Source organism: Crocuta crocuta, unplaced genomic scaffold (assembly GCF_008692635.1).
Source record: "Crocuta crocuta isolate KB4526 unplaced genomic scaffold, BGI_CrCroc_1.0 scaffold16, whole genome shotgun sequence".
In the NCBI taxonomy this organism is placed as follows: domain Eukaryota; kingdom Metazoa; phylum Chordata; class Mammalia; order Carnivora; family Hyaenidae; genus Crocuta; species Crocuta crocuta.
In genome coordinates, this window is record NW_027531893.1 from 7,767,090 (window position 1) to 7,791,081 (window position 23,992).

Genomic DNA, 23,992 nt, shown 5'->3' on the forward strand with positions numbered 1-23,992 from the left:
CAGAACAGAAATGGTAAAGTAATTCTCCAAGCTGGGTGTGTTAATGGCATGGTGTGTCTTATGGGAGGAAGATCACATGATGAGTAAATGAGCACAATCATGGAAAGCACTTGGTGGTGTGTATGTACACTGTACACACACACACACACACACACACACACACACTCCCTTTAGTGGAATAGCTATTTGATTCCATGGTTAAAGCCAGAATGAGCAGGGGCAATGGTGGTGGTGTGCTGTTCATGGTCCTGAAAAAGGCGTTCTGGTTTGAACCATGCACGGTTATTAATCTGATGACGTCTCTGCAGGTTGCAGTGACATGATCAAACATTAAGGGCCATCCTTCCTGAATACTTCACACACATGGCTTCATTTGGCAGTCAATGCATCCTAATGGTGACATTAACTGTTCCAAAAATTAGGTGGAAGCCTGATCAGGCAACTGATCCCAGATGTTTCCCCACTTGGAAGTGACATCTGTCCCTTGGCTCGTGAGCATGACAGAGAGATAAAAGGACTTTGCTACAGTGCTCTGGTTTTTAAAAAGTTTTTTTTAATGTTCATTAAAAAGTTATTTTTAATGTTTATTTTTGAGGCAGAGCATGAGTGGGGGAGAGGCAGAGAGAGAGAGGGAGACACAGAATCTGAAGCAGGCTCCAGGCTCTGAGCTGTCAGCACAGAGCCTGACATAGGGCTCGAACCCATGAACCACGAGATCGTGACTTGAGCTGAAGTCAGTTGCTTAACATACTGAGCCACCCAGGCACCCCCAGTGTTCTGATTTTAATAAGTTAGGTACCTATGCAGTGCCCTTAAGGATTACTATTCTCACACATATACACACCACTACCACCACCATCACAATGTAGAAAAGCACTGGAATAATGGTGAAGCCCATCTATATTGTCTAGGGAATGACCCAGAAATATCTGGGATAGCTCTGGATTACATCCTCTACTGGTTTAAAACAGATACAAGTTTTGTCCATGAAGGGACTTCCATCTAGAAGACTCCAGGTTAGCATTTCTTTGGATCAAACAATCCAACCTGCTTGGAAAGTCTCTGGAAGGAACTGAATGGAAATATTGTGAGAGATGCCACCTCTGTCATTGAAGAGTGGCCGGTTACATTTTCACACACAAGCTGAGAGGCATTACCTGCAAGTGTTTCCGATGTGAGTTAATGGAGTTTGCGGAGAAAGGATAGGAAGTAATGAAGAGCAATGCAATCAGATTTTGAATGTTTGGGCTCTTCCAGATGACTGAGCCAGTGAATGGAAAAATGTAGCTTAGTATGGTTCATTATGACTTTCAAAACCTGCAGATAATGACCGTAAATAAGGGGGTGCACAGTGAATCGAATAAGGATGTAATTTAGTGACTAGAAAAAAATATTAAGCCTACTGGGTAAAAACAGCTTTGAAAATAGTTTCCTCTGGCTATCATTTATTTTATTTTATTTTTAAAGATACAGCAGGAAGAATAAGGGAGGAAAGGAGGCTTAGCTAAACTAGCAAAAATGCTTGACTTTATATGCAAATGTTCTACTCATGCAGGTAAGATAAAAATCTAGGGGAAACTGGGTTGAGGCCAGATTCGATATCAGCGGCCCATTTCTTTCTTTTTTTTTTTTTTTTTTTTTTTTTTTTTTTTTAATGAGAAAGCCAGTGCTGGTATTTTTTCCTCTCTGATCGAATTGGAAAAGAAGTTCTCTCTAGCTCCCCGTGGAGGTATGTCAACAACTTATGAAAAGAAACAGATCTCTTTCCATGAACTCACTTCCTCCAACCTTGTCTTCACCCCCAGGGCCAAAGAGCTCTGTTAGAGTGTCTGCCAGGGAATGGGAACCATTGATAAGCGATGGCTCGTGCATGAGGGTCTCCTCATCATCGTTAAGATTTTGCCCATGTTGTGTCTATCAGGAGGCTCACTTATCACGGTGTAGTGAGGCTCCCTTGTTATGATATGGGTCCATTATCCATATCAGACAAAGGCACAAAGGAACATAACAAAGTGTGTGCTTGTTGAGGTCCACATTACTCCAACAAAGGTTACAAGAATGGGAGCAAGGAGTGCAAAATCAAATCCAGGCAGTAGTAAGGATTTCAACAGCTTAAATGGATTATTGAAAATGAAAATGGCAAATCCACAGGTCTCTGTGAGTGAGGCAGCATCCAAAATCCTGTTAGTCAACGTTTCACTCAAGGGAATGACACACAGATGTTCTCGCTGGATGCGCCATGACATATAAATGAAGATGGTGGGCAAGTAAGACTATGGGCTCAAAGCCAGTGTCCACAGACTGGCTCTCGTCTGCACATTTTAGCTCTCTGTCTGACAAGGGAGTGTGTGTGTGAGTGTGTGTGTGTATCTGGAAAAACATAAGAAATTTCATTGACTTTAATCTGTTTCCCTCTGTCATGCAGTTTGTGTTAGGGGTCAGTATTTATCTTCACCTTCCCAAATCTGGGACAAACCCAGTGATACGGGGGTGCCAAGGAGAAGGGAATTTAAATCCCACCATCTTCAAGGCAGCCACTGTCAAAAACCACTGATGGTACTCAAACACTCCACACAATACTGTCCTTTAAAGAAATAAATAAATAATGCTTGGCCATGTCTCATGCAGTTTCCATCTCTGTAGCCAGTCTACTTAATGCATATATACCAACAGTGCTAAGGAAAACAAGATAGAAGATGGAGATCTACTTTGCTCTAAAAACAAAACAAAACAAAAACAAAAACAAAAAAACGGCAACAACAAAAATGTCAAAACCTAAATTTATAGAATAGTTAAGAGGAGACGAAGGAATTTCCTCCCTTACAAACCATTCAGCTTGAAGGACAGTCACATTTAAAATACGATTCCATTAATTTTCAATCAGTGTATGCTCTTCTGACTACTTCTATTTTGTTTATCAGAGTGCTGGTATAAATCACGGCATGGCTGTCATTATTTCACCCTTACAGCCAGTAAATAAACGGCTGTCATGCTAGTGAGGGATGGAAGATGGGAACGAGGATACGAAATAAAGGTCTATGGGCTTTTAAATGAACTATGGACAAACAGATTTATTTTTTAAATGTTTTCAAGGCTCTAAGACATATATCTACTCATCTACATTCTACACAAAAAAGACCAGTATCTGAATATGTGCTCGTATTCCAGGTTAGAGATAAATCAAAGATGTTAATGGGGGTGGGGAAGGTGGAGGAAGAGGGGGGAACGCAAATTGGGATCATTCAAATACAACACACTCTGGGGGCACCTGGGTGGCTCAGCTGGTTGAGAGTCTGACTTTGGCTCAGGTTATGATCTCACAGTTCATGAGTTCAAGCCTGTATCGGGCTTTGTGCTGACAGCTCAGAGCCTGGAACCTCCTTTGGGCTCTCTGTCTCCCTCCCTCTCTGCTCCTTTCCCACCCATGCTCTGTCTGTCTCTCTCTCAAAAATAGACATTAAAAAATAAATAAGTATGACACACTCTGGAATGTGCTGATGTTGTTAAGTGGAAGTAAGCAAGTCCTCCCTGGTTCAATCCTTTGAGCCAACAAGAAAAATACCTATAGTTCCTCGTAGGTAAACGGTAGCAACCATGATGTTCACATACCCAGAAAAGCAGAAGGTGAGACGGTGCCGTTGCTTCTGGAAACCATGACGCTGATCCCCGTCTCCACGAAGGGCACAGAGAAGTCCACCACCTCAGAACGTTCCTCGTTGATGGTGAGCGAGCCGACCGCCATGACCGCCCGGTGATAGACCACCTGCACGCGAGGCAAAGGAGCACAGCGCCTTTACTCCCTCTTCCTACCGCCCCTAGTACCGCGGGCCCGAGTCTGGACGACGGCCTGGGGGTGGGGGTGGGGGTGGGGGAGGAATACAACTCACTTCACCGATCATTCCGTTCCACACGTTGTTAACTTTCTTGCCGTGCTTCCCGTTGGTCACCAGGTAGAGGTCATAGGTGAACTTCACAGTTCGGGAGAGCTTCTTCAGGATATCAATGCAGAACCCCTTACAGCATTTTTTAACATTCATCCCCTCATTGGTTGAATTGCTGCAGGAAAATACCACGAGAGCGTAGAATATTAGCTCTGGAAGATGTGTTGGCAAGCATTACCTGTATGCTTCCACCATTTTGCATGTGGGAGACCAAGGCTCAAAAATGAGGAAGTGGCTTTTCCAAGGACATGCAGCATTTTATGACAGCAAAGGTAGAAAGTGTTTTTAAGGATGAGAGTAACCGTGACGAGAGCTAACTTTTATTGAAGGGTTATTATTTGTACCAGGTACCAGGCTTTATACTAATTGTTGGATTAACCTCCACGATGTTTCTCTTAGTTAGTATTTGTCTCCCCATTACATTGGTGAGAGTTACTACCTCTTATTCTTTTTTTTAAGTTTTTAATGTTTATTTTTGAGAGAGAGAGAGAGACACAGACAGACAGACAGACAAAGTGTGAATAAGGGAAGGACAGAGAGACACAGAATCTGAAGCAGACTCTAGGCTCTGAGCTGTCAGCACAGAGCCTGAAGCAGGGCTCGAACTCATGAACTGTGAGATCATGACCTGAGCCGAAGTTGGACCCTTAACTGACAGAGCCACCCAGGCACTCCTACCACCTCTTATTCTTAAGTTTATAACACATACAGCCTCTTTAGACCAGAGTCCAGTCACATGACCTAAGCCGCATTATAAAAACTTACAGAAAATAGAAGGGAAGGAAGATGGCGAAACTCTCAGCTGAAGGAAGAGTTTTGTTTTACCCTACCACTGAAGATAGAGGTTTGCAACCAAAGAGAAGAAATAAAGGTTGCCTTACTTAGGAAAGGCACTTTCCTTACTCAGGAAAACTTGGCTGAGAATCAGAAGACTCGAGGTCCACCTTGTGCCTGACATGGACTTAATGTGTCTTGACGGAGTCATCTGTCAGATGGGGACTCATTCATTACATTTTTCCTCCCTCCCTACATAGCAGGAAGTGTAAAAGGTGACATATTAAATAGCAATGTCCTTGATCAGGAAAAAGACCTGTTAAAATACAGAGGGTATTGCTCTCTTAAAAGCTATCATCATCTACTAAGGTGAAATATGTTGCTTTGCGCCAGCCACCTTGCTTTATTAACCTGGCTGAGTCATGTTCAGAGGACACCCATACAAATCAGAAATGACTTCAAAGAGAAAAGAACCCAGGTCCTTCCCAAATGATAGCTACTACTTAGACTGACAGCTCTGTGGGCAATATGTTTGGTCTGCTGTGCGATGGGACATTCTACCTGCCCAGCTCTCTGAGTCACGCATGTCAGGAGATACGTGCTCTCTCTGAATATTCCGTGGCTGGCTCATCTACACATCAGACTGTTACCTAAGCACTACAGTGAGGTTTCTGGAAATCCAACATCACAATAGGAAAATACTTCCATTTCCATATCATAGAAAAAAAAAGTCGGTGACACAGTGATATATACAGAGCAGTTCTGGCTATATAAAAACAAATGAGCTTATGAAATATCTGGATGGAAAAACAATGAAATGTGAAGCATAGCTATTTTTGAATGGTGAGAAATAGCTTTTTCTCTTTTTCATATTTTTAGGTTTTTTTCCCCCCAAATCAACTGCAGTGAGTATCTACTACATATATAATCAGATATACACACACATCAAGCACCACTGATATCTATCTTTGTCCGTGAAGATGTGTTCTTTTGACAATGTGACTTTTGAGTAATGGAGGCGGGTTGCAAAATGCCAGAAACATGACAGAAATGTGTCCTAAGTACATTAAATCAATGGCAGGTCCAAATAACGGTTTCCTTCTAGGTATCTATCTGTGGGTCTTTGAAAAACATGGCCAGATTCAATGCTCTCTTTTTCTTCCTGGCCACCATGGGCCATGCATCAGTGATTCTTCTCTCCGTCTTCCCACCTGTGTCTCCTTCTCTCTCTGCCCTCTCCCTTCTTCTATCACAGGGTCTTCCTTCCCCTGGTCAGGATTCCTGGGAGAGTCTGGACAGAAGTTATAAATGCCCCAGGCTTAAGATTCAGGGTCACAAGCAAATGGTGGTATTCTCTGGCTTTGCTGGGAACCTCAGCCAGTTAATGAGTTAATTACCCGCCCCCCCCCCCATGTCTCCTAATACCAGGTATATTTCTAGACACCAATGGTCATTAATGCATTCTCACCCAACAAGCACCCAGTGAGTACCTACTGTGTATAAAACATGGAATTAAACCCTGAGGACATGGGGTGAAAAAGACATACAGCAAATGCAACAGAAGAATTTATCGTGGGGATTATGGAAACACAGACCAGCTTGTAAGTAGAAATTCTCAACTGGTTCCTATCACAGCCCTTGTATACGTAAGGGGGTGTATATGTCCTCTGAGAAACGTGCCCAATGCAATCTTTCCCCACTCACCATCATCCCTCCCAAAAAGGATGACCCAGAAAAGTCAATGTGGGGAAAGGGATCCAATAAATAACCCAGTTCTTCAGTTCTACAGTTTCCCAGTGTGGGGAGTGGACAGGATCATGGCCATGCAAGTCAGACAGAAGTTTTTCAGGTCCCAGGTCTGCCCCTAACAACCAGGAAGATGCAGAAGAGTCTCCTGACTAATGAGCCTCAGTTTACTTACTTGCAAACTGAGAAGGCGAGGGCTTACCTTGAGGGATAGTTGGGAAGGTGAAATAAAACCAAGTATCTAAAGCACCTCTCAGGTAAGTGCTTAAAAATATAAATCCTTTCTTCTTACCAACAATTTGACAGTTTGAGGGATTCATCGGCAGTAATGGCCACTGCTCCCCAATATATCACGCCAGATAATTTTTCCTTAATTTTCTCTTCATACCTTAATACCCAACGAACAGATGAAAAGAAATATTTGGTCTTTCAGCTCATTTCCTGTCGTCTATGTTCTTAGAAGACTGATTTGTGTCCTCAAGACCCCATCATTTGCCAGAAGTGAGAGACAACAAAGGCTTTACCCGGGAGGGTATCACCAAGAAAAATATCATCATGTTACCCCACAGAATCCTGAGAACCAACTGGCCTGCCTCAAAGGCAACTGATCTGCTCCGTGTTAATGCTGGGATGAATGGGTCCCAGTGATTGTCTATGGCTCTCAGACACTTCAAGTGTGCCTAGATGCACAGTAAACTTGTCATGTTGCCAAGTGGGGAAAGGGAAGCTGCGAGCTGCCACCTCCCACAGGAACCAAAAATGTGAATTCGAACCTGTTAATCCATTTATGTTCTCCAGTGAAAAAAAGTCAATTCTTTTAAAGAGAGTAATTTATTGGGGGGTTCATTGTCTCCACACGAATGTGGCTCAGGACTCAATGACCTACTGTCGTCAGCTCCAAGGCTTCTGATTTTAAAGATTTAAAGCTCCTGTTATTGACTGTGAAGTCCAAGAGGCTCTACATGACTGGCCCTATTGGAACAAAGAAGGCACCACTGTCATAAAGGGGGTGCCCTACTGAGGTTATACCAGTTTTTTTTTTATGATTTTTTTTTTTATTTCTGAGAGAGAGAGCAAGAGAGCAAGCTAGCAGGGGAGGGTCAGAGAGAGGGGGAGACAGAATCTGAAGCAGGCTCCAGGCTCTGAGCTAGCTGTCAGCACAGAGCCCGACGCGGGGCTTGAACCCACAAACTGTGAGACCATGACCTAAGCCGAAGTCAGACGCTTAACCGACTGAGCCCCCCAGGCGCCCCCAACATCATTTGCTTTGCACCAACAGCTCTGCCTTCTTCATCTGACCACACTGTGCTCCAACAACACCCGTCCAAATCAAAACCTCCTCGGACAACATTCCTACATTTACCCCGTCCATCTCTGCCCACCCCCACCCCCTGCCAGCTCATCACTCTCTAGCCCCGCACTGGGCTTCCTTCTGTTTCCCAAACTTGTCGATCTCTTTCCTCCCTCTGGGACTTTGCACCTGCTGTTCCCTGTACCTGGAAGGCTCCATCCCCAGTTTTTCACACGTTCATCATCCTTTTCTACATGATCTCACATCCCACCCGTACGAGCTGAAGGAGACCCACATACCTCAAGTTACATTCTTATCACACTGCTTATTTATATCCTTTACCAGGGGTATCATAACACAGAGGTGTCCTGGTCCTCTATGGGCTGAGTTGTGTTTTAACTGTGTACACACTGCACTGCAAGATCCCCGTCCTTTGTTTCCCTGCTCAGCCCAGCATTATGCCTCACACACAAATGGTGCTTTATGTATAGTCATTTATTGACTCATCTATTCAAGATTTCAACTCCAAAGAGGCTGACCACTCCAGAAAGGCTGATCAATAGTTACTGAATAATCCTTTCAGGATTTCAACTCCAGAGAGGTTTCTCATTTATTAAAAAAAAAAAAAAAAAAAAAAAANTAAAAAAATTAAAAAAAAAAATTTAAAAAAAAAATTATCTGTTTCCCAAGCACAGAGGTCTGGGGATGTGCATCTTGTGTAAAGAGGGTTGAGGTCAGAACGTGCCATGTGGGATGACAAGTATCCATTTGCTCATCTGTTCAATCATTATCAACACTGCTGTGTCATGTTTTGTGGTCGTCTCTGGGTGTACAAAGACTAAGAAGCCATGTTTCCTATATTTAGGCAGCTCCCTCCAGGGAGAAAGACAAACTATAAGCCATAAAACCAGGGGCATTTGGGTGGCTCAGTAGGTTCAGCATCTGACTTTGGCTCAGGTCATGATCTCATGGTTCTTGAGTTCGAGCCTAGCGTTGGGCTCTGTGCTGACAGCTCAGAACCTGGAGTCTGCTTCGGATTCTGTGTGTGTGTGTGTGTGTGTGTGTGTGTGTGTCTCTCTCTCTCTCTGACCCTCCCCTACTCACACTCTCTCTCTCAAAAATAAACATTAAAAAAATTTTGGGGGTGGGGGGCGCCTGAGTGGCTCAGTCAGTTGAGCGTCCGAGTTCGGCTCAGGTCATGATCTCACGGTTCATGGGTTTGAGCCCCGCATCAGGCTCTGTGCTGAATGCTTGCTCAAAGCCTGGAGCCTGTTTCAGATTCTGTGTCTCCTTCTCTCTCTGCCCCTCCCTGGCTCATGCTCTGTCTCACTCTGTCTCTGAAAAATAAATAAATGTAAAAATTTTTTTTTAAGGAAAGACCAAAGGTCAATGCGACCCAGAGGTGAAGAACTGACAGTGGAGGAGGCGGAACGCATCTGAGTCCTAGGTTTTCCATGTACTAGCTGGACAGCCCTGAACATGTTTCTTACTCTCCCCATAACTCAATTTAAATATCTAAGATGGGCAACACCACCTACCTCCAAATGCTGTAACCGAAAATAAGTGAATGCAGACCACTTGGCATGACTCCAGTTATTTATTTAAGCCTTTAAAAACTCGTATCGTATAGGTTATGATGCGGTATTATAATAGGCTATGGTGTTTTACATTCTACTGCAACATTATAGGCACCACTGCTGTTGGTGATAATGGGCTTGGGCTGTTTTAAAGGACTGGGCACATTCAACCGACAGCATGCCCGGACTCACTTGATTTTGACGAACTTCCGACACGGCACAGTGTTCCTCACGCACGTCTCGGTCAGCGGGTCTATGTCCTCCACGATGACAAAGGGGGCTTCCTCCAGGGTGACAATGCTCAGGTGGTTGTCGTCCGGCTCGCAGTCCGAGAAGGACTTATACCTCGGCCACACGGCGTGCCTCAGGCTCAGGCTCTGGTTCTCCCACTTGCCCACCTGCGCCAGGAAGATCAAAGCACACTTGTGATTTCTTGCAGCACCTTCTAGAAAGGCGAGTCCTTCCCCCTAAGAGGTCTGGGAAAGAACCCTAGCCCTCTTGAGGGCTTTTCTGCAACATACTTCAACATACACTTTGGTGTTGATGCTGAGAAAAACAGGGATGAAGGAAAAGCAGAGTCCTGGGCGGCCCCCAGACCCCAGCCTTGCCCAGGCTAATTAAAATGGTGGTCGTGTCCAAGCACTGAGATTGATAGATCTCCCCAGGCGATTCTAAGGTTCCACCAGGTTCGGGACCACCGATGGTGAGAGAACAGCATGGACTTTTAGAATCAGACAAGTCCAGGCTTGGGTCCCCACCCCTGCCACGCAGTAGCTGCTCCACCCTAGGCAAGCTCTGGATCGCCGTGAGCGTCTGTTTCCTCACCTGTAAATAGCACAACTCCACCTACTTTATAAGGATGCTGTCGCAATTAAACAGGATGGTCTGTGAAGAGCATGCAGCACAGAGCCCAGCACGTAGTAGGGACTCCATACTTTGTCTTCGAAGTACAGGAGAGAGACAAGGAGAGGGAGAAATTTCTAGCAATTTCTAGAAGGTGCCAAGAGAAAGAGTGAGGAGAGAGGGAGAGAATACAGGAAAGCTAGAAGGAAGGAGGACGGACGGGCGAGTCAACACAAGGAGCGTGAGCAGGAGAGGAAACGAGGAGCTTCATTTCAAGCTCAGATGTGGTTCTATTTAAGCTGCAAATTAAAGTGAACTGTTGGTAATCCGGCCAAGAGCAGAGACTTTCAGCGCTTAGCACCAAGACCCGTCAAAATAGCATCGATCTGCTCCCTCTTGGAGCAGCAGCCGGCATGTTAGTGAAATCAAACTGAAGGCTGTATGTTTTGAACCTTAATTTTATATGACAGCTTATTGGCACTATTCAGACAGACATCGGGAAAAAGCCGCTCCCAGTATCAAGCTTTATCCTTCTTCCTTTCGCTCCCACGCGCAATTGCTTGACACCACAGGTCAGCGCTTCATTTGTAGTATCAACCTCAAGGAAACACCTTGTCTGAAAAGCTAAGTGCCAAGTCCAGGCTTGTCTGCGTTGACGTGACCCACTCACCTCCCCTCCTGTAAGTGCGGGTCCCGGAAACGAACTTCGGGCCCATAAAGAGAATGCAGACGCGCCAGACACGGGAAGGGGTGATGGGGTGGAAGGAGAAAAGGCAGACTGAGGGCCCTCAGGTGGCCTCATCACTTGGGCTGGAAAATGTTTGCTGCTTAGAGCACCACATTCCACGCGGCCAATTACAAACCTGTCCAGCCTCGGCGATACTTTCCATTTTGTGACAGTAGAATAAGCCGTGAGATAATTTGGTCACTTGTTCATCTCGCTGCGCTGTGACGTGTAACACAGGCTGGGGAGGGTGCTGAGTCCGCCAAGTTCTTCATTCACTCAACACAGATTTATTGAGTACCAACTATGTCCTGGCAGCAGCCGGGGAACAATGACAGATAAACCTATCAGTCGGCTGTGGGACAAAGACCGAACCAATAATAATACGTATGCAAACAGAAGGGAGAGGTTCCATCAGTCCCTTTTCTTTCCACTTCTCTTGGAAAAGTCAAACCTTGAAGCGAGGCTGGGAAGTTCATCTGGTACACGAATGGCTTATTCGTCAAATTATTCTTAGTCAAAGAGAACTAAGTGCTGATCCTGGCTTCACCCATTATCTGGGTCGCCTTGGGAAAGTCACTTAACCTGTCTGAGCTTTATCTGCAAAATGCAGATGGCACCAGGTTATGCCTTTCAGGAGTGTGGTGAGCTGTATCCAAAACGTACATGAAGCACTGAGCACAGAACTCAGCACGTAACATACACGGTAGCTGCCATTATTTTATCATTGTTGTAGTTAGCGTTTAAGACTTGGCTCAAATATCACCTAACCTGGAAGGGCATTCCTGCTTTCCCCAGCAACACAGAACCTCACACCTCTCCACTGCAGCTCCTTGATGCCGTACTTATAACGGTGTCACTTTTGAGCACTCCTGTGTAGGCAGGAAATGTTCAACATTGCCAGTTACTCTGATCCCCACAAATCCTACAGGGTAAGGATCATTATTCCCACTTTACAGTTCAGAGAACTGAAGCACAGAGATGTTGTGTAACCTGCCCAAACTCACACAGCTGGGAAGCGGTGGAACGAGAACCCTACCATAGGGCTGTGTGAATCCTAACGTGGTCACCATGGTATAGCTCAAAGATCCTTCCTTCCCGGCAGAGACAGCCCCGGATGCCCCAAGAAGCATCAATTAACACAAAGACCGTTTAGCCAGCACAGTCTCTGGTGATGTCATTGTATCTCGTACCCTACACCGTGGAGTCAGGCAGAGGTCCTCACCCAAGGCTGACTGCCGGGGAGAGGGGTGGTAAAGGTTTAGAACTTCCTAGAGTGCAGTGATTCCTTCAAATCTCCCCTAGGTTATTCTGTCCCTTCCCATGTCTAAGTAAGCACCCACCAGTCAGCCAAGGAGGGTGAAAGCAGGTGGTGGGTGGAAAAACTTAATCAGGGCTGAGGCTGCTGTTTCCAAGCGGCCCTACATCTTGGGAGGCCCCTCCCGCTCTGAGTCTGACAGGCTTCTCTGGTAGGCTCCCCAGAGCCCCAAATCCAGGCCCCAGGGTTCTATAAAACATAGAGTAACAAACAGACTTTCTTCACCTGACCCTCCCATCTGCATTTTCACAAGGGGTTTGAATGGAGTCAGTACAGTGTTTGTAGATGGGATTAACAGGGATTCTTTCGCTCCACAAGTATTTATGGAGTGGCCACTAGGTGTCAAGCCCTGCACTAGACACCAAGGAGAATGTCGTGAGCACAGTGAAACTGTTACTTGCATGGAATTTTTATGCTAATCGGGAAGACAGACATGAGTGAAATAATCACACAAAAACATACATCATATGAACTGGGAGGAAGAAAGGAAAAAATGGGAAGAAAGAGAGCAAATGGGGGGAATAAATCCCAGTGGGCTTCTCTGAGGAGGTGGCACTTAAACTGACATTGGAAATCCAAGATAAGGTAGGGGTTGGGGGAGCGAAGGAAGGGAGAGCACTCAACACACACAGGGGCCAGATGATGCAAAGCCTTGCAGGTCCTCAGAAGGAGCTGAGATTTATCCTAAGAGCTCACCCAGTCTGTTAGCCAGGAGGGAAAAGACGAATGGAAGTCACCGGGGATGTAAGTCCGTATGTAACCAGGCCCAAGGTGGGAGTTCTATGCCCCCTCAATTCATTCTTCTTTCTTTTTTTAATGTTATTTATTTTTGAAAGACAGAGTATAAGTAGGGGAGGGGCAGAGAGAGAGGGAGACACAGAATCTGAAGCAGGTTCCAAGCTGTCAGCCCAAAGCCCAACGCGGGGCTCAAACCCATGAACCATGAGATCATCACCTGAGCCAAAGCCGAGCGCTTAACCTACTGAGTCACCCAGGTGCCCCCAACCTTGTTTTCTTTTTTCATGATGGGAAATTTTAAACTCATGCGGAAGTGAACTAGGGTAATGTATCTCCACCTTCCCATTCTCTAGTGGCAATAATTGCTAACTCATGGCCAATCTCGTTTCATTTACACTGCCACCCACTTCCTCTGAATTACACCGAAGGAACTCCCTGACATGGTAACATTTCATTCATAAATCCTTAATTCGATTTAAATATCTAATCTCTGTTTGCTTAATAATATTATACTTCAACAAGCTATGTGTTTCTCTGATTAGATTACAACTTCCCAGTCTAGGAGAGATTTTAAAATACACAGTGATGGGTTTAGAGAATCACAGCTTCTTTTTTTTTTTTTTTTAAATGTTTTATTTATTTCTAGGAGAGATAGAGAGACAGCGTGAGCAGGGGAGGGTCAGAGAGAGAGGGAGTCACAGACTCCGAAACAGGCTTCAGGCTCCGAGCTGGCAGTCAGCACAGAGCCCGACGCGGGGCTCGAACCCACGAACCGTGAGATCATGACCTAAGCGAAAGTCAAGACGCTTAGCCAACTAAGCCACCCAGGCGCCCCGAGAATCACAGCTTCTAAACTCAGGGCCTGGCAAAAGGAGGGACTTAATGGATAGCTGTTGATCAAATCAATGAACACCTGACCTGAATTTTTAAAAATGTCCGTGAGATGGAAAATACTAGTAGACTGATCAATGTGTCCGTCCATGTTCGCCTCGGCTACTGAATCTTGCATCCTCAGCAAAATACTAAGGTACTGAAACCTATATTCTCCCTTCACTCAGGCTTCATGTCAGCTTAAGCCCCCCAGGCGCAGAGCCACTGAGGGTGGCTGTGAAAAATGTCTGTGTATGACAGTTTCCAGACACAGCCAAGGCCATCATGCCAGTGCCAGTTTAGAAGGGGATCTGGTCACTCTCAGGTGTTCGAGAAGACGTCAACAGTCAATGGAATAAACCCTGAAGTGAGAAGAAACTTCACTCACATCATTTCTGTTTGCCTCAGTGTCCACAGGCACGAAGTGGGAACAGGGTATGAACGCCCCACGTGCCCTTCTCTAATGGTCGTGTCCCAAACAGAAGGACCCCATGCACTCTGAGGACACAAGTGATCCATCTCTCTCCCTGCTCCCGTTTTTGCCACTGAAGGGGACTGTCGCTATTCTCTAAATTGGATCTTCTTGTTCGCAGTCCCCTCCAGGGCCGTGCACGCCCCATGTGGCAGAGTCCGTAACTTTAGATCAGCAGCCCTGCCTGACCCAGGGGAGTCAGTACATTTCCCGGCTGTAACGTTCCCCCCCTGGGGTAAGTTCTCAATGCACTGGAGCAAGTGAAGTGATATCGTCGCTGTTGAAGCCATGGTCCTGTTTCTGGAGCTCAAATGGATTATGAAGTTCCAGGAGGCCCTGCCAAACTTCCGGTTAGGTCTATACGTCACCAGGACAGGAAGGCGCACTTGTGTGTGTCTGTCTGTGCTGGACACACACACATGGATGTGCACATACCGACCCGGTGACTTTCCAGGGATCAGCCTCATCCTATAGCACCGCTCCTTCCTCTTCCTAACATGGCACAGGGGGAGAGGGGCCAGAATCATTAATACCATGAGTTTTGGGGTCAGAGAGACAGGCCCAAATCTCACCCCTGCCCTTAGCTGTGTGACCTTGTGCAAGTCACAGCCATCTTTCTGAACTGCTCTTCCCTCCAGATATTTCAATTTCATTATGGTGTCTTGAGGGTTACAAATGAGATGATGATGGCAAAGGTCTCTGAATCCATAGCAAGCTCTCCGTATGCGGCACTATTATTGTTAATTCAACACGTATTAAGCCTCTCGTTGGGAAAACAGTGAGCCTCTGTGGCAGAAGCGCCGGCTGAGGAGGCAGAGACCTGAGTTCCCATGACAACCTGCCCTTGACCTCTGATCTCACTGGGTCTCAGTCCCCTCACCTGAAACAGATGGGGAGTGAGGGTGGACCTGATGATCTCAAAGGTCTTTGGGATCTAAGGTCCCATGCAAAGCACGGGCAAAGTTGCCCTCCCAGCTCTATCCTTATTGAGATCAGGGTAACGAACAGAGAATTAGAAAGGGGTGAATGAAGGCTGCGCAGCTCGCAGCTTGATAATTCTGGAGAGTTCTGGAGAGCGGCTGTGTACCCGGAGAGGTTAAGGTGGCATGTCTAACTCCGAAGAGAACAGGATGGCTTGGAGAACCAAGCTGGAAGATGGAGAAGAAAGAATGAGGTCACCAGAGCCTTCTTGGCTGGGAGTTCTCTGCTGCCTAGAAGCCCGCGGCGCCCCAACTGGAGGATTTGCTCGAAGCTGACTTCTGCTGGTTCTCTGCAGACGGACGTGGGTTCAAACCCCGGCGTGGCCAAGCCCTCGCTGTGCTAACTTGGACGATGCTGACACAGCCAATCCTTAACATGTACTGGGGGTTGTACTCTGTGTTTCAGGCACAGTGCTAAGAGTTTTCCACGCATCACCTGACTCAGTTCTCAGAACAACTCCAGCAGGTGGGGAAGGCTGATGATCCTTTTATAAANACCCAAGTGAAAGTCGGACGCTTAACCGACTAAGCCACCCAGGCGCCCCGGGAAGGCTGATGATCCTTATCGCTTGGTGGGTAAACTGAAGCTCAAAGACACGAAGTGTCTTTATTATTATATATATATAAGTATTTTTTTTCTTTGGAGAGAGAGAGGGCACAAGTGAGTGAGGGGCAGAGAGAGCAAGTGGGGCTCACCTGAAGCAAGACTCATGTTTTACCTGAAGTGGAGCTCGAGCTCACCAGAGTTTTCTTCATATTTTATAAGTAACAGTGCCCTCCTTACAGAGTGGCTGTGAGGATTATGCGAGATGATAAAAATAACTCTTTCTGTTTTCTCTACTCTGGGGAGCTCTACATATTAATTCATGTAATTCTAAAAACAGACAGATGAACAAAGCACTACTATTATTATCCCCGGGTCATCGATGAGGGGAATGAAGCGTAAGGGCTTAAGCAACTTGTTCAGTTTCCATGGCTTGAGAGTGGCAGAATCAGGGTCTGAACCCAGGACTCACTTTTAAGGCAGGGAAGAAATGCAACTACAAGATTTTGCTGGGGAAAGGAAAGGAAAAAGGAAAAAGGAAAGGAAAGGAAAAGAAAGGAAAAAGGAAAAAGGAAAGGAGAAAGGAAAGGAGAAGAAAATATTTGACAGTGATAGTGCAGAAACCTGATAAACAGCACCTCAGCCAGATGACTGAGATCAGTATCGACAGGAGTAGGTCGGTTTGGTACTATGTCCCCTTGATATGACATGAGGACAGAACTTCCCTCCCCACCCCACCCCCCACCATGGTCTTCCTCCCAAGACACATAACCTCAATCTGATCATAAGAAAAATATCAGAAAAATCCCAGTGTAGGGACATCCTTGAAAATAGCTGACTGACACGTCTCAAAACTGTGGAGCTCATCAAAATGCAAGGAAAGGCCGAGAAACTGTCACAGCCAAGAGGAGCCTGGGAAGAGCTTGTGATTAAATACCGTGGGGTGTCCTGGATGAGGTGATAGGATGGAACAGGGAAAAGACATCAGATAAAAACTGGGGAGGGGCGCCTGGGGGGCTCAGTCAGTTGAGCGTCCGACTTCGGCTCAGGTCATGATCTCATGTTCATGGGTTCGAGCCCCGCGTCGGGCTCTGTGCTGACGGCTCAGAGCCTGGAGCCTGTTTCAGTCTGTGTCTCCCTCTCTCCCTGCCCCTCCCCCGCCACTCTCTCTTACAAAAGTAAGTAAATATGAAAAACCTTTTTTAAATACGGGGAAATCTGAATAAAGCATGGGTGTCAGTTAACAGTAATATATCAATACTGGCTCATTAATCCAACAAACGCCATTTAATGTCTTAGTAACTGGAGAAGCCGGTGTGAGGTGCATGAAAACTCACCGGAATGCGTTCCCAAGCTCTCTGTGAACCTAACGCTATTCTCAAATAAGAAGGCTATTTAATTTCTTTTTTTGAATTCAGAAGGGGGAATTTTTAAAAATAACAGACTCTCAGAGACACTGAACAGCAGAGTTGCTCCAGGGTGTCCTGGCTTCGAACCCCAGCTATACCATTTGGGTACACAGGTGACCCTTAAACCACACAGGACTGAACTGCACGGGTCTAGTCATACGTGGCTTTTCTCCTATCCGGACAGTATGGTACCACTAATGTATTTTCTCTTCCTTGTGGTTTTCTTCATAACGCTCTCTTTTCTCCAGCTGACTTCACTAGAAGAATCGGAGTACGTAATACAGAGAACACACAAAATACATGCTAATCGACTGCTGATGTCATCTACAGGGGTTACAATCAACAGTAGGCTATTAGCAGTTAAGTTTTGGGGGGATCAAAAGTTACACATGGGTTTTTTCAAAGGGAGAAGGTGGGGGGGGTGCCCCCAACCTCCATGTTGTTTGAGGGTCAGCTGTATTGCTTAATGTCTTTCTGCTCCAATAGGGTTATCTGAAAAATGGGATGATGATAGTAGCCGAATTCATAGTTGTGCTGAAAGGACTAAATTACTAAATTACTAAATTCCTCAGGGAGGAATGCCCAGCACAGCAGAGGTGCTTTATGTTGTTCTTTCCTTGCTGGTAAAATCAAAGGGACCCCCCACTTTGATTTAAAGCTTTTTTTTTTTTTTTTTAAATTTTTATTTATTTCTAGGAGAGAGAGAGAGACAGCGTGAACAGGGGAGGGTCAGAGAGAGAGAGAGACACAGACTCTGAAACAGGCTCCAGGCTCTGAGCTGGCAGTCAGCACAGAGCTCGACGCGGGGCCCGAACCCACGAACCACGAGATCATGACCTAAGCGAAAGTCGGACGCTCAACCGACTAAGCCACCCAGGCGCCCCGATTTAAAAGGGGAGTTCATATTATTTCAGGTTTAACTCCATAAAAGCATTTCTTGATACTAACCTGAGTTTGATGTGGGCACAGTTTTTCCCCCCCACCTCAGTGATTTTAACCACAAATCACCAACTTCTCTACATTTCCCCCAAGGGTTCTAGAAAAGCCTTCTGTTGTTTGCCTGCCCATTGTCATTTCCCACGTCTTTGGTTACAGCATATTGGTTTTCCTTTGTAGAGATCTTGTATCCAATTTCAATAGGTACCTAGCAGGTCACCTGGGTGGCTTAGTCAGTTGGGTGTGTGGCTTTGGCTCAGGTCATGATTTTCTGGTTCATGGGTCTGAGCCCTGTGTCAGGCTCTGTGCTGACAGCTTGGAGCCGGGAGTCTGCTTCAGATTCTTTGCCTCCCTCTCTCTCTGCCCCTCCCCTGCTCATAAGCACGTGTGCTCTCCCTCTCTCTCAAAAATAAATAGACATTAAAAAAAAAAAAAAAAAAGGAATAGGCTCTCATTANCCCTTACTTGGCAAATCAATACATTTGGCCCCTGAGCCACAGTGACTGGCTCACAAATGTGCATGTGACCTAGGCTGAGCCAATGGAAGTTTTCCCTGGGACTTTTACTGGGATGATTAGCATAGGGTGGTATGACAGAAGAACCTATCAGAGACTCCAGAGCTAAGAAATAGAGAAGATGGCAATAAAGTCTGGATGGCATTGCTTGAGCTCTTATAACAATAAAAGTGGATATTCACTGGGCACTTAACATATATTCAGCACTATTCTTAGCACTATTTGAATTCTTATAAATGCTCTGTATACAATAAATAGGCACAGGCAGGCGATTTTTATCTCCATCATGAATTTTTTTATAGTTAAAAACAGTCCCAAACTCAGCCAAAAAGGCTGTGTGGGAGGAGAAAAAGAATCTTTACCTTCAAAATAAACTGAACTTTGGTGATAAATCTTTGAGTGTTTTCTGCAAATATACTGAGGTTTTGAGGACAAAGAAAAATAATTGACCTCTGATGGAGAAAAGTGATTCTGTTAAAAGAACTATAAGGAGGAGAAATTAACTTTGTAATGATTTTTAAAATCCATTTTTATTAATAAAATTTAAATACAGGGCCTTTAGAAAGCTAATCGCTCTTCAGCTCTTGGAAAATGTTTTGTGAAAGGGCACTGATTACTTATCAAAATGTTCAGCCAGTATTTTCTCAGAGCAGAGACAATTTCAGAGACAATTTCATCTCCAGACACTGTCATAAGTTAACATTCACCCCTTCGAGTCTGGGTAAATTCAGAGAGATGTCTCAGAGACCATGAGTGGCTGGGAGAAATTAGGTGATGAGTAGATGTTTGTGGCTCTCCTTTCAAACTATGTTTGATCTTATTGGATCTGTTCATGAAATGCTTACGAGAGACAATTAAGATCTTCTCATAACTGGTCTCCTGGTCTCCAAAGACACCCCCTAATAACATACCGAAATGCCAAAATCACACATCTACCTTTACTCAAATCCATCCTTGACTCATACTGCAGATATGAGTCATCTCAGATGATATACAATCAAATGCAGACGCCCCTTAACATTAATGGACCCTATGATAATCAATCAGTCTCACCAATTTTTCTGCTCTCTGCTTTCTGTCGTTTTCCTCTCTCTCTTTCCCTCTCTCAGACACCCTATACATACTCTCACACTAGAACTTGTACATGTATACCGCCAACACAGATACACTCACATGTACACATACTCATATGTGTATGCATATTCGGATATAGATCAGCATACTAAAACATTTATACATGAACTCAAAGACAAGTGCACACCTATACACACACACACACACACTCACGCCTACCCAAACTCACAATACAGGCATATATACACTCACATCCACCCCCACATGCACAACAACACATACACACGTACCTTGCACACACACGCACACCTCTAGGTACTCACAGTAATGCATACACTTTTCACTTCCTGTCAGCACTTCCCGATCGACACCTACTTCCTGCCTTTGCCTGCACTGTTTCTTCTACCTGAAGTCCCTCTCCTTGTCACCCCCACAAACTGAAATCCTGCCTAGGCTTTCCAGCTCAAATACCACTTCTTCATGGAGTCTAATTCTCCGGCTGGAATGCCTTTTTGCATTTTCTGTGCCTCCAGACCACCCTCTCTTGCCCTTGAACGCTCTTGCTTATTCATTCGTCACTCAGTACGTGCATCTGGCGCTTTACTGCTGTCCACTCTCCCAGGCTCCACAGAAGGCTCTGGGGCCACAGCAGGGAGCCGGGCAGGCCTGGCCCCTATCCTCAGAGTATCCAATCTGGCTGGAGAAGAGGAGTCAAAGCTCAATGCCAATAAAGGGAGATAATGGCCATGCTGGGAGTAAGCACAGGATGCACCAGAGACACAGCTTCCTGCTCTGGAAGGGAACTGAAAGACGCACCCAACAGGAAGTGAACTCCAACTCTGAGCCAGACCAGCAGGACTGCTATGTGGCTTGTTCGGGGCTTCCACCTTTATTCTCGGGGCTACTGAAGTGTGTGGAGGGGGGTGCAGGGATTCTTGAATACTTTCAATCAGGGGAGGGATAACTTCGGTCTGACATACTAGAACACTTCTTCCCAGGGCAGTGCAGACAAAGGGCTTGGGGCTAAACAATTCTGAATGCAGAGTGATGGGCTGGAGGCAGCTGCATTGATCCGGGACACAGGACCACACTGGTGCGGCAGGAAGGAACCTGACATCTCCAAGGGTTATAATCAGCACAACTCAGAGACTGACTGAATGACTGGCTGTGGGCGGGGGCTGAGGACCCGGTTTGTCTCGACTGGTAATTCCGTCGAACAGGCGGCCTGGCCAGGCTTCTACAACCACGTGACCCACATCGGCTCCAGCACAGGGCTCACCCACCAGCCAGTTCAATAAATATTTGCCGAACTGAGCTCGATTCAGACTGCCGCATACAGTCCCTTTTTTACTGAGAATTCAAAGTTAAAGAGAGGAGAGTAGCCTGTTTACTCAGCTCCTCTCCTTGGAGACCAGACAATAGGGATTGCTAAATTAAAAATCAGAGAGGAGATTTATTAAAACCGACAATGGAAGCACAGTTCACAGTGCCTCTGCTCTGGGTTGACCGGCCCCGCTTAGCTCATTTCATAACCAAAGGGCAAACAGGCCTTAAAAGAAACACTTGGCGTGTGCAAAACATCAGAACACATTTCACTCTAGATAATAAGCAGTGATTTACTCCCAAGCTGCAGAAAATATGAGTAATTAACTCTTCAGGAAGATGAATTTAAGGAGAAAAATTAAACAAACGGGAGGCCAATTTCTCTCCACCTGAAATATAAAGTCTTCCAAAGGACATGAGATAAATGGCCGTGAAGGGAATTTAAAATGATTTAATGTCCATACTTAGCATAAACAGCATCATCGATTAGCATCACTTCTTGCTTCAGCATGAAAATCTAATGCAAAAACAAGCTGATGACAGCTTTACACACAAGAAGTTTTGCGTCTTGGACTGGTGCTTGAAACCAAAAGCAGATGTGAATTCTATAGATCTAAAAAGCCACAATATGGGCGCCCGAGTCATGACCGTGGCCTGACAGGAAGTCGAAATGTATTCTACCTGGAGTACGTTGCAGTTGAGCCCAGTAACTTTTGTTTTAAACCAAGATCCAATCTAAAGTTCGTCGGAGATGGCGAGAGTCAAACCAGCTTTCTCCTGCCCTGTACACGTGAACCAGCTTCTACAAAGAAATTGCTCAAGGGGCACTTGGGGGGCTCAGTGGGTTAAGCGTCCGACTTCAGCTCAGGTCATGATCTCGCGGTTCATGGGTTCGAGCCCCGCGTCGGGCTCTGTGCTGACATCTCAGAGCCTGGAGACTGCTTCAGATCCTCTGTCTCCCCCTCTCTGCCCCTCCCCTGCTCGTGCTCTCTCCCTCAAAAATAAATAAACATTAAAAAAAAGAAAGAAACTGCTCAGAAGCAGTGTGGTTTGAACCTACTTTGTCTTCTATGCCTTGGGGAGCCTCACATGGCCACTGGCAGAGTGAAACCTAGAGCCCCTATTCGCATAACGAGGCAGTGTCTGCTTCTTTTGAATGCAAGGTCTTAATACAATTATTCAAGGGAGTCCCCATGAACCTTTGGTATGAACAAGTCCCTCTCCTTGGGGACTGATTCTGCATCAGTAGGTCTGGGAGGAGGCCTGGGAATCTGCCTTTTCAACCATGATCCTAGGTCATTCTGCTCTGGGTGGTGTGAGGGCTGTATTTTGGGAAAGCACCTAAAAGGATCATACCTCCCGCTACCAGCAGGATTAAACACGGAGGTAGGTAAAAGACGGCAATCTTTTTTTTCTCAGGTTACTTATGTAACCGGTGGCAATTGCCAGCAGATCTAAAATGAGTTTAATCAGCTATTAGAGCCTTAATTAAATTCCTCTCAGTTGAAATTTCAGAATTGCCTAATTGTTACACAGCTCACATTGGAGGAGTTGATTGTTTTTTCTTCTCCCAGAATAACCACTCTCAGGATCATCTAATATCTTCATGGATAACGGCATCAACTGTCTTAAAATCCAGCACTGATCTGGTAATTCACGGAGACGTGCTTTGATTGCTGCTACTTCCACCAACAACCCGTGTATTTGCTCCACTTTCCTCTTGAGATTCAGCCAATGGGAGAAGAGCTCAATGTTTGTTCAGCCTCAAATTTAAAAGTGAAAGCCTCTGGAACAACAAGGCACCATGTTCTTACGAAGTTAATTTATAATCCTCAGGCCTCCAGAGTCCCTCTGTTCTCAGATCCCCAGGGATGGATAGAAGTTCTATGCCTTTGGTTTACTTTTTTTTCATGGGCTCTTAGAAGAGATGGGTCCTGGTAATTAGCTCAACAGTTAATAGTGTTTTCTTTCTCTTCTTTGCCTCCACATTGGAGGGGTACATTAGAAACTTGAAAAATCAGCAAAACATAAAAAAGGAGCTCTCTCATAATTACTAATTAACTTTGCACATGCTCTTGGGATGTATCAGTCGGCCTTCCCCCGGCTGCAGCGATGACGACTGGATAATTAATAACTATAATAACCACTGTCTGGAGGCACTGTCATCACCCCGACATGTCTTTTCTCATCTCACCCCAACAACCCTGTAAGGAGCAGGGCATTGGCACCCTTGTCTGACCCGCTGAGAAACAGAGAGCTTCAGTGACTTGCCCAAGATCAAAGAGCAAGTGAGGGCATCTGTGACCTCAGCGCCTGGGGCCATTACCAGCGCTTGCCGTTCCCAACGCTCCCACCAGATTTGCTTTGGGAAACACCAAGGCAAACCAGAGCAGGTTTGCTGAGAGAGCATTCCATGGACCAATCTGAAAGATCCTGCTGGAGAGTCAGGTCCTGGGGAGAGGGGACTCCGGAGCCATGGGAGGAGGGGAGAGAACAGCCAGAGGTGGTGGCCTTGCAGGTCTCTCATGTGTACTGGCTTTGTTTCCTCAGTTCATCTGCGGGCTGATGCTTCTGAGGACTTCGGATTTTCCTCCACAGGAAAGGCTCTGTCAGCAGGATTGCAGTCAGCTCTTGACGCTGAATTCTACTGCTACTAACACCGACATCCAAAAGGCGATTAGAATAATAATAGATCAGGGGGGAAAAAATCAACCGCTCAAATGTGAACTGAGTGACAATTAGGTAATTTGGGGATTTCAACCAAGAGGAATGTAATTAAGGCTCTAACAGCTGATTAGACTTCTTCTTGGCCTCTGCGATAATCTCCGTTACATAAGGGGCCATCGAAGGGAGGGTCCCATCTTCCCTTTGTACCACGGTGCACTTGAGATGCTGATGGTCAAGACTTCCTGACTCT

The 23,992-nt window shown here is 45.7% G+C and overlaps 1 protein-coding gene across 1 annotated transcript in view; it reads right to left on the minus strand.

Annotated features, from left to right (window-relative positions):
* The window catches only part of GRIN2A (glutamate ionotropic receptor NMDA type subunit 2A), a 364,034-nt gene that overhangs the window by 62,395 nt on the left and 277,647 nt on the right, over window positions 1-23,992 (minus strand). Inside the window, exons 4-6 of the mRNA XM_077773268.1 lie at window positions 9,522-9,727; window positions 3,888-4,056; window positions 3,610-3,763 (exon numbers count right to left, since the gene is read on the minus strand). Coding sequence (XP_077629394.1) covers window positions 3,610-3,763; window positions 3,888-4,056; window positions 9,522-9,727 — 529 coding nt within the window. The remainder of the gene's footprint in view (window positions 1-3,609; window positions 3,764-3,887; window positions 4,057-9,521; window positions 9,728-23,992) is intronic.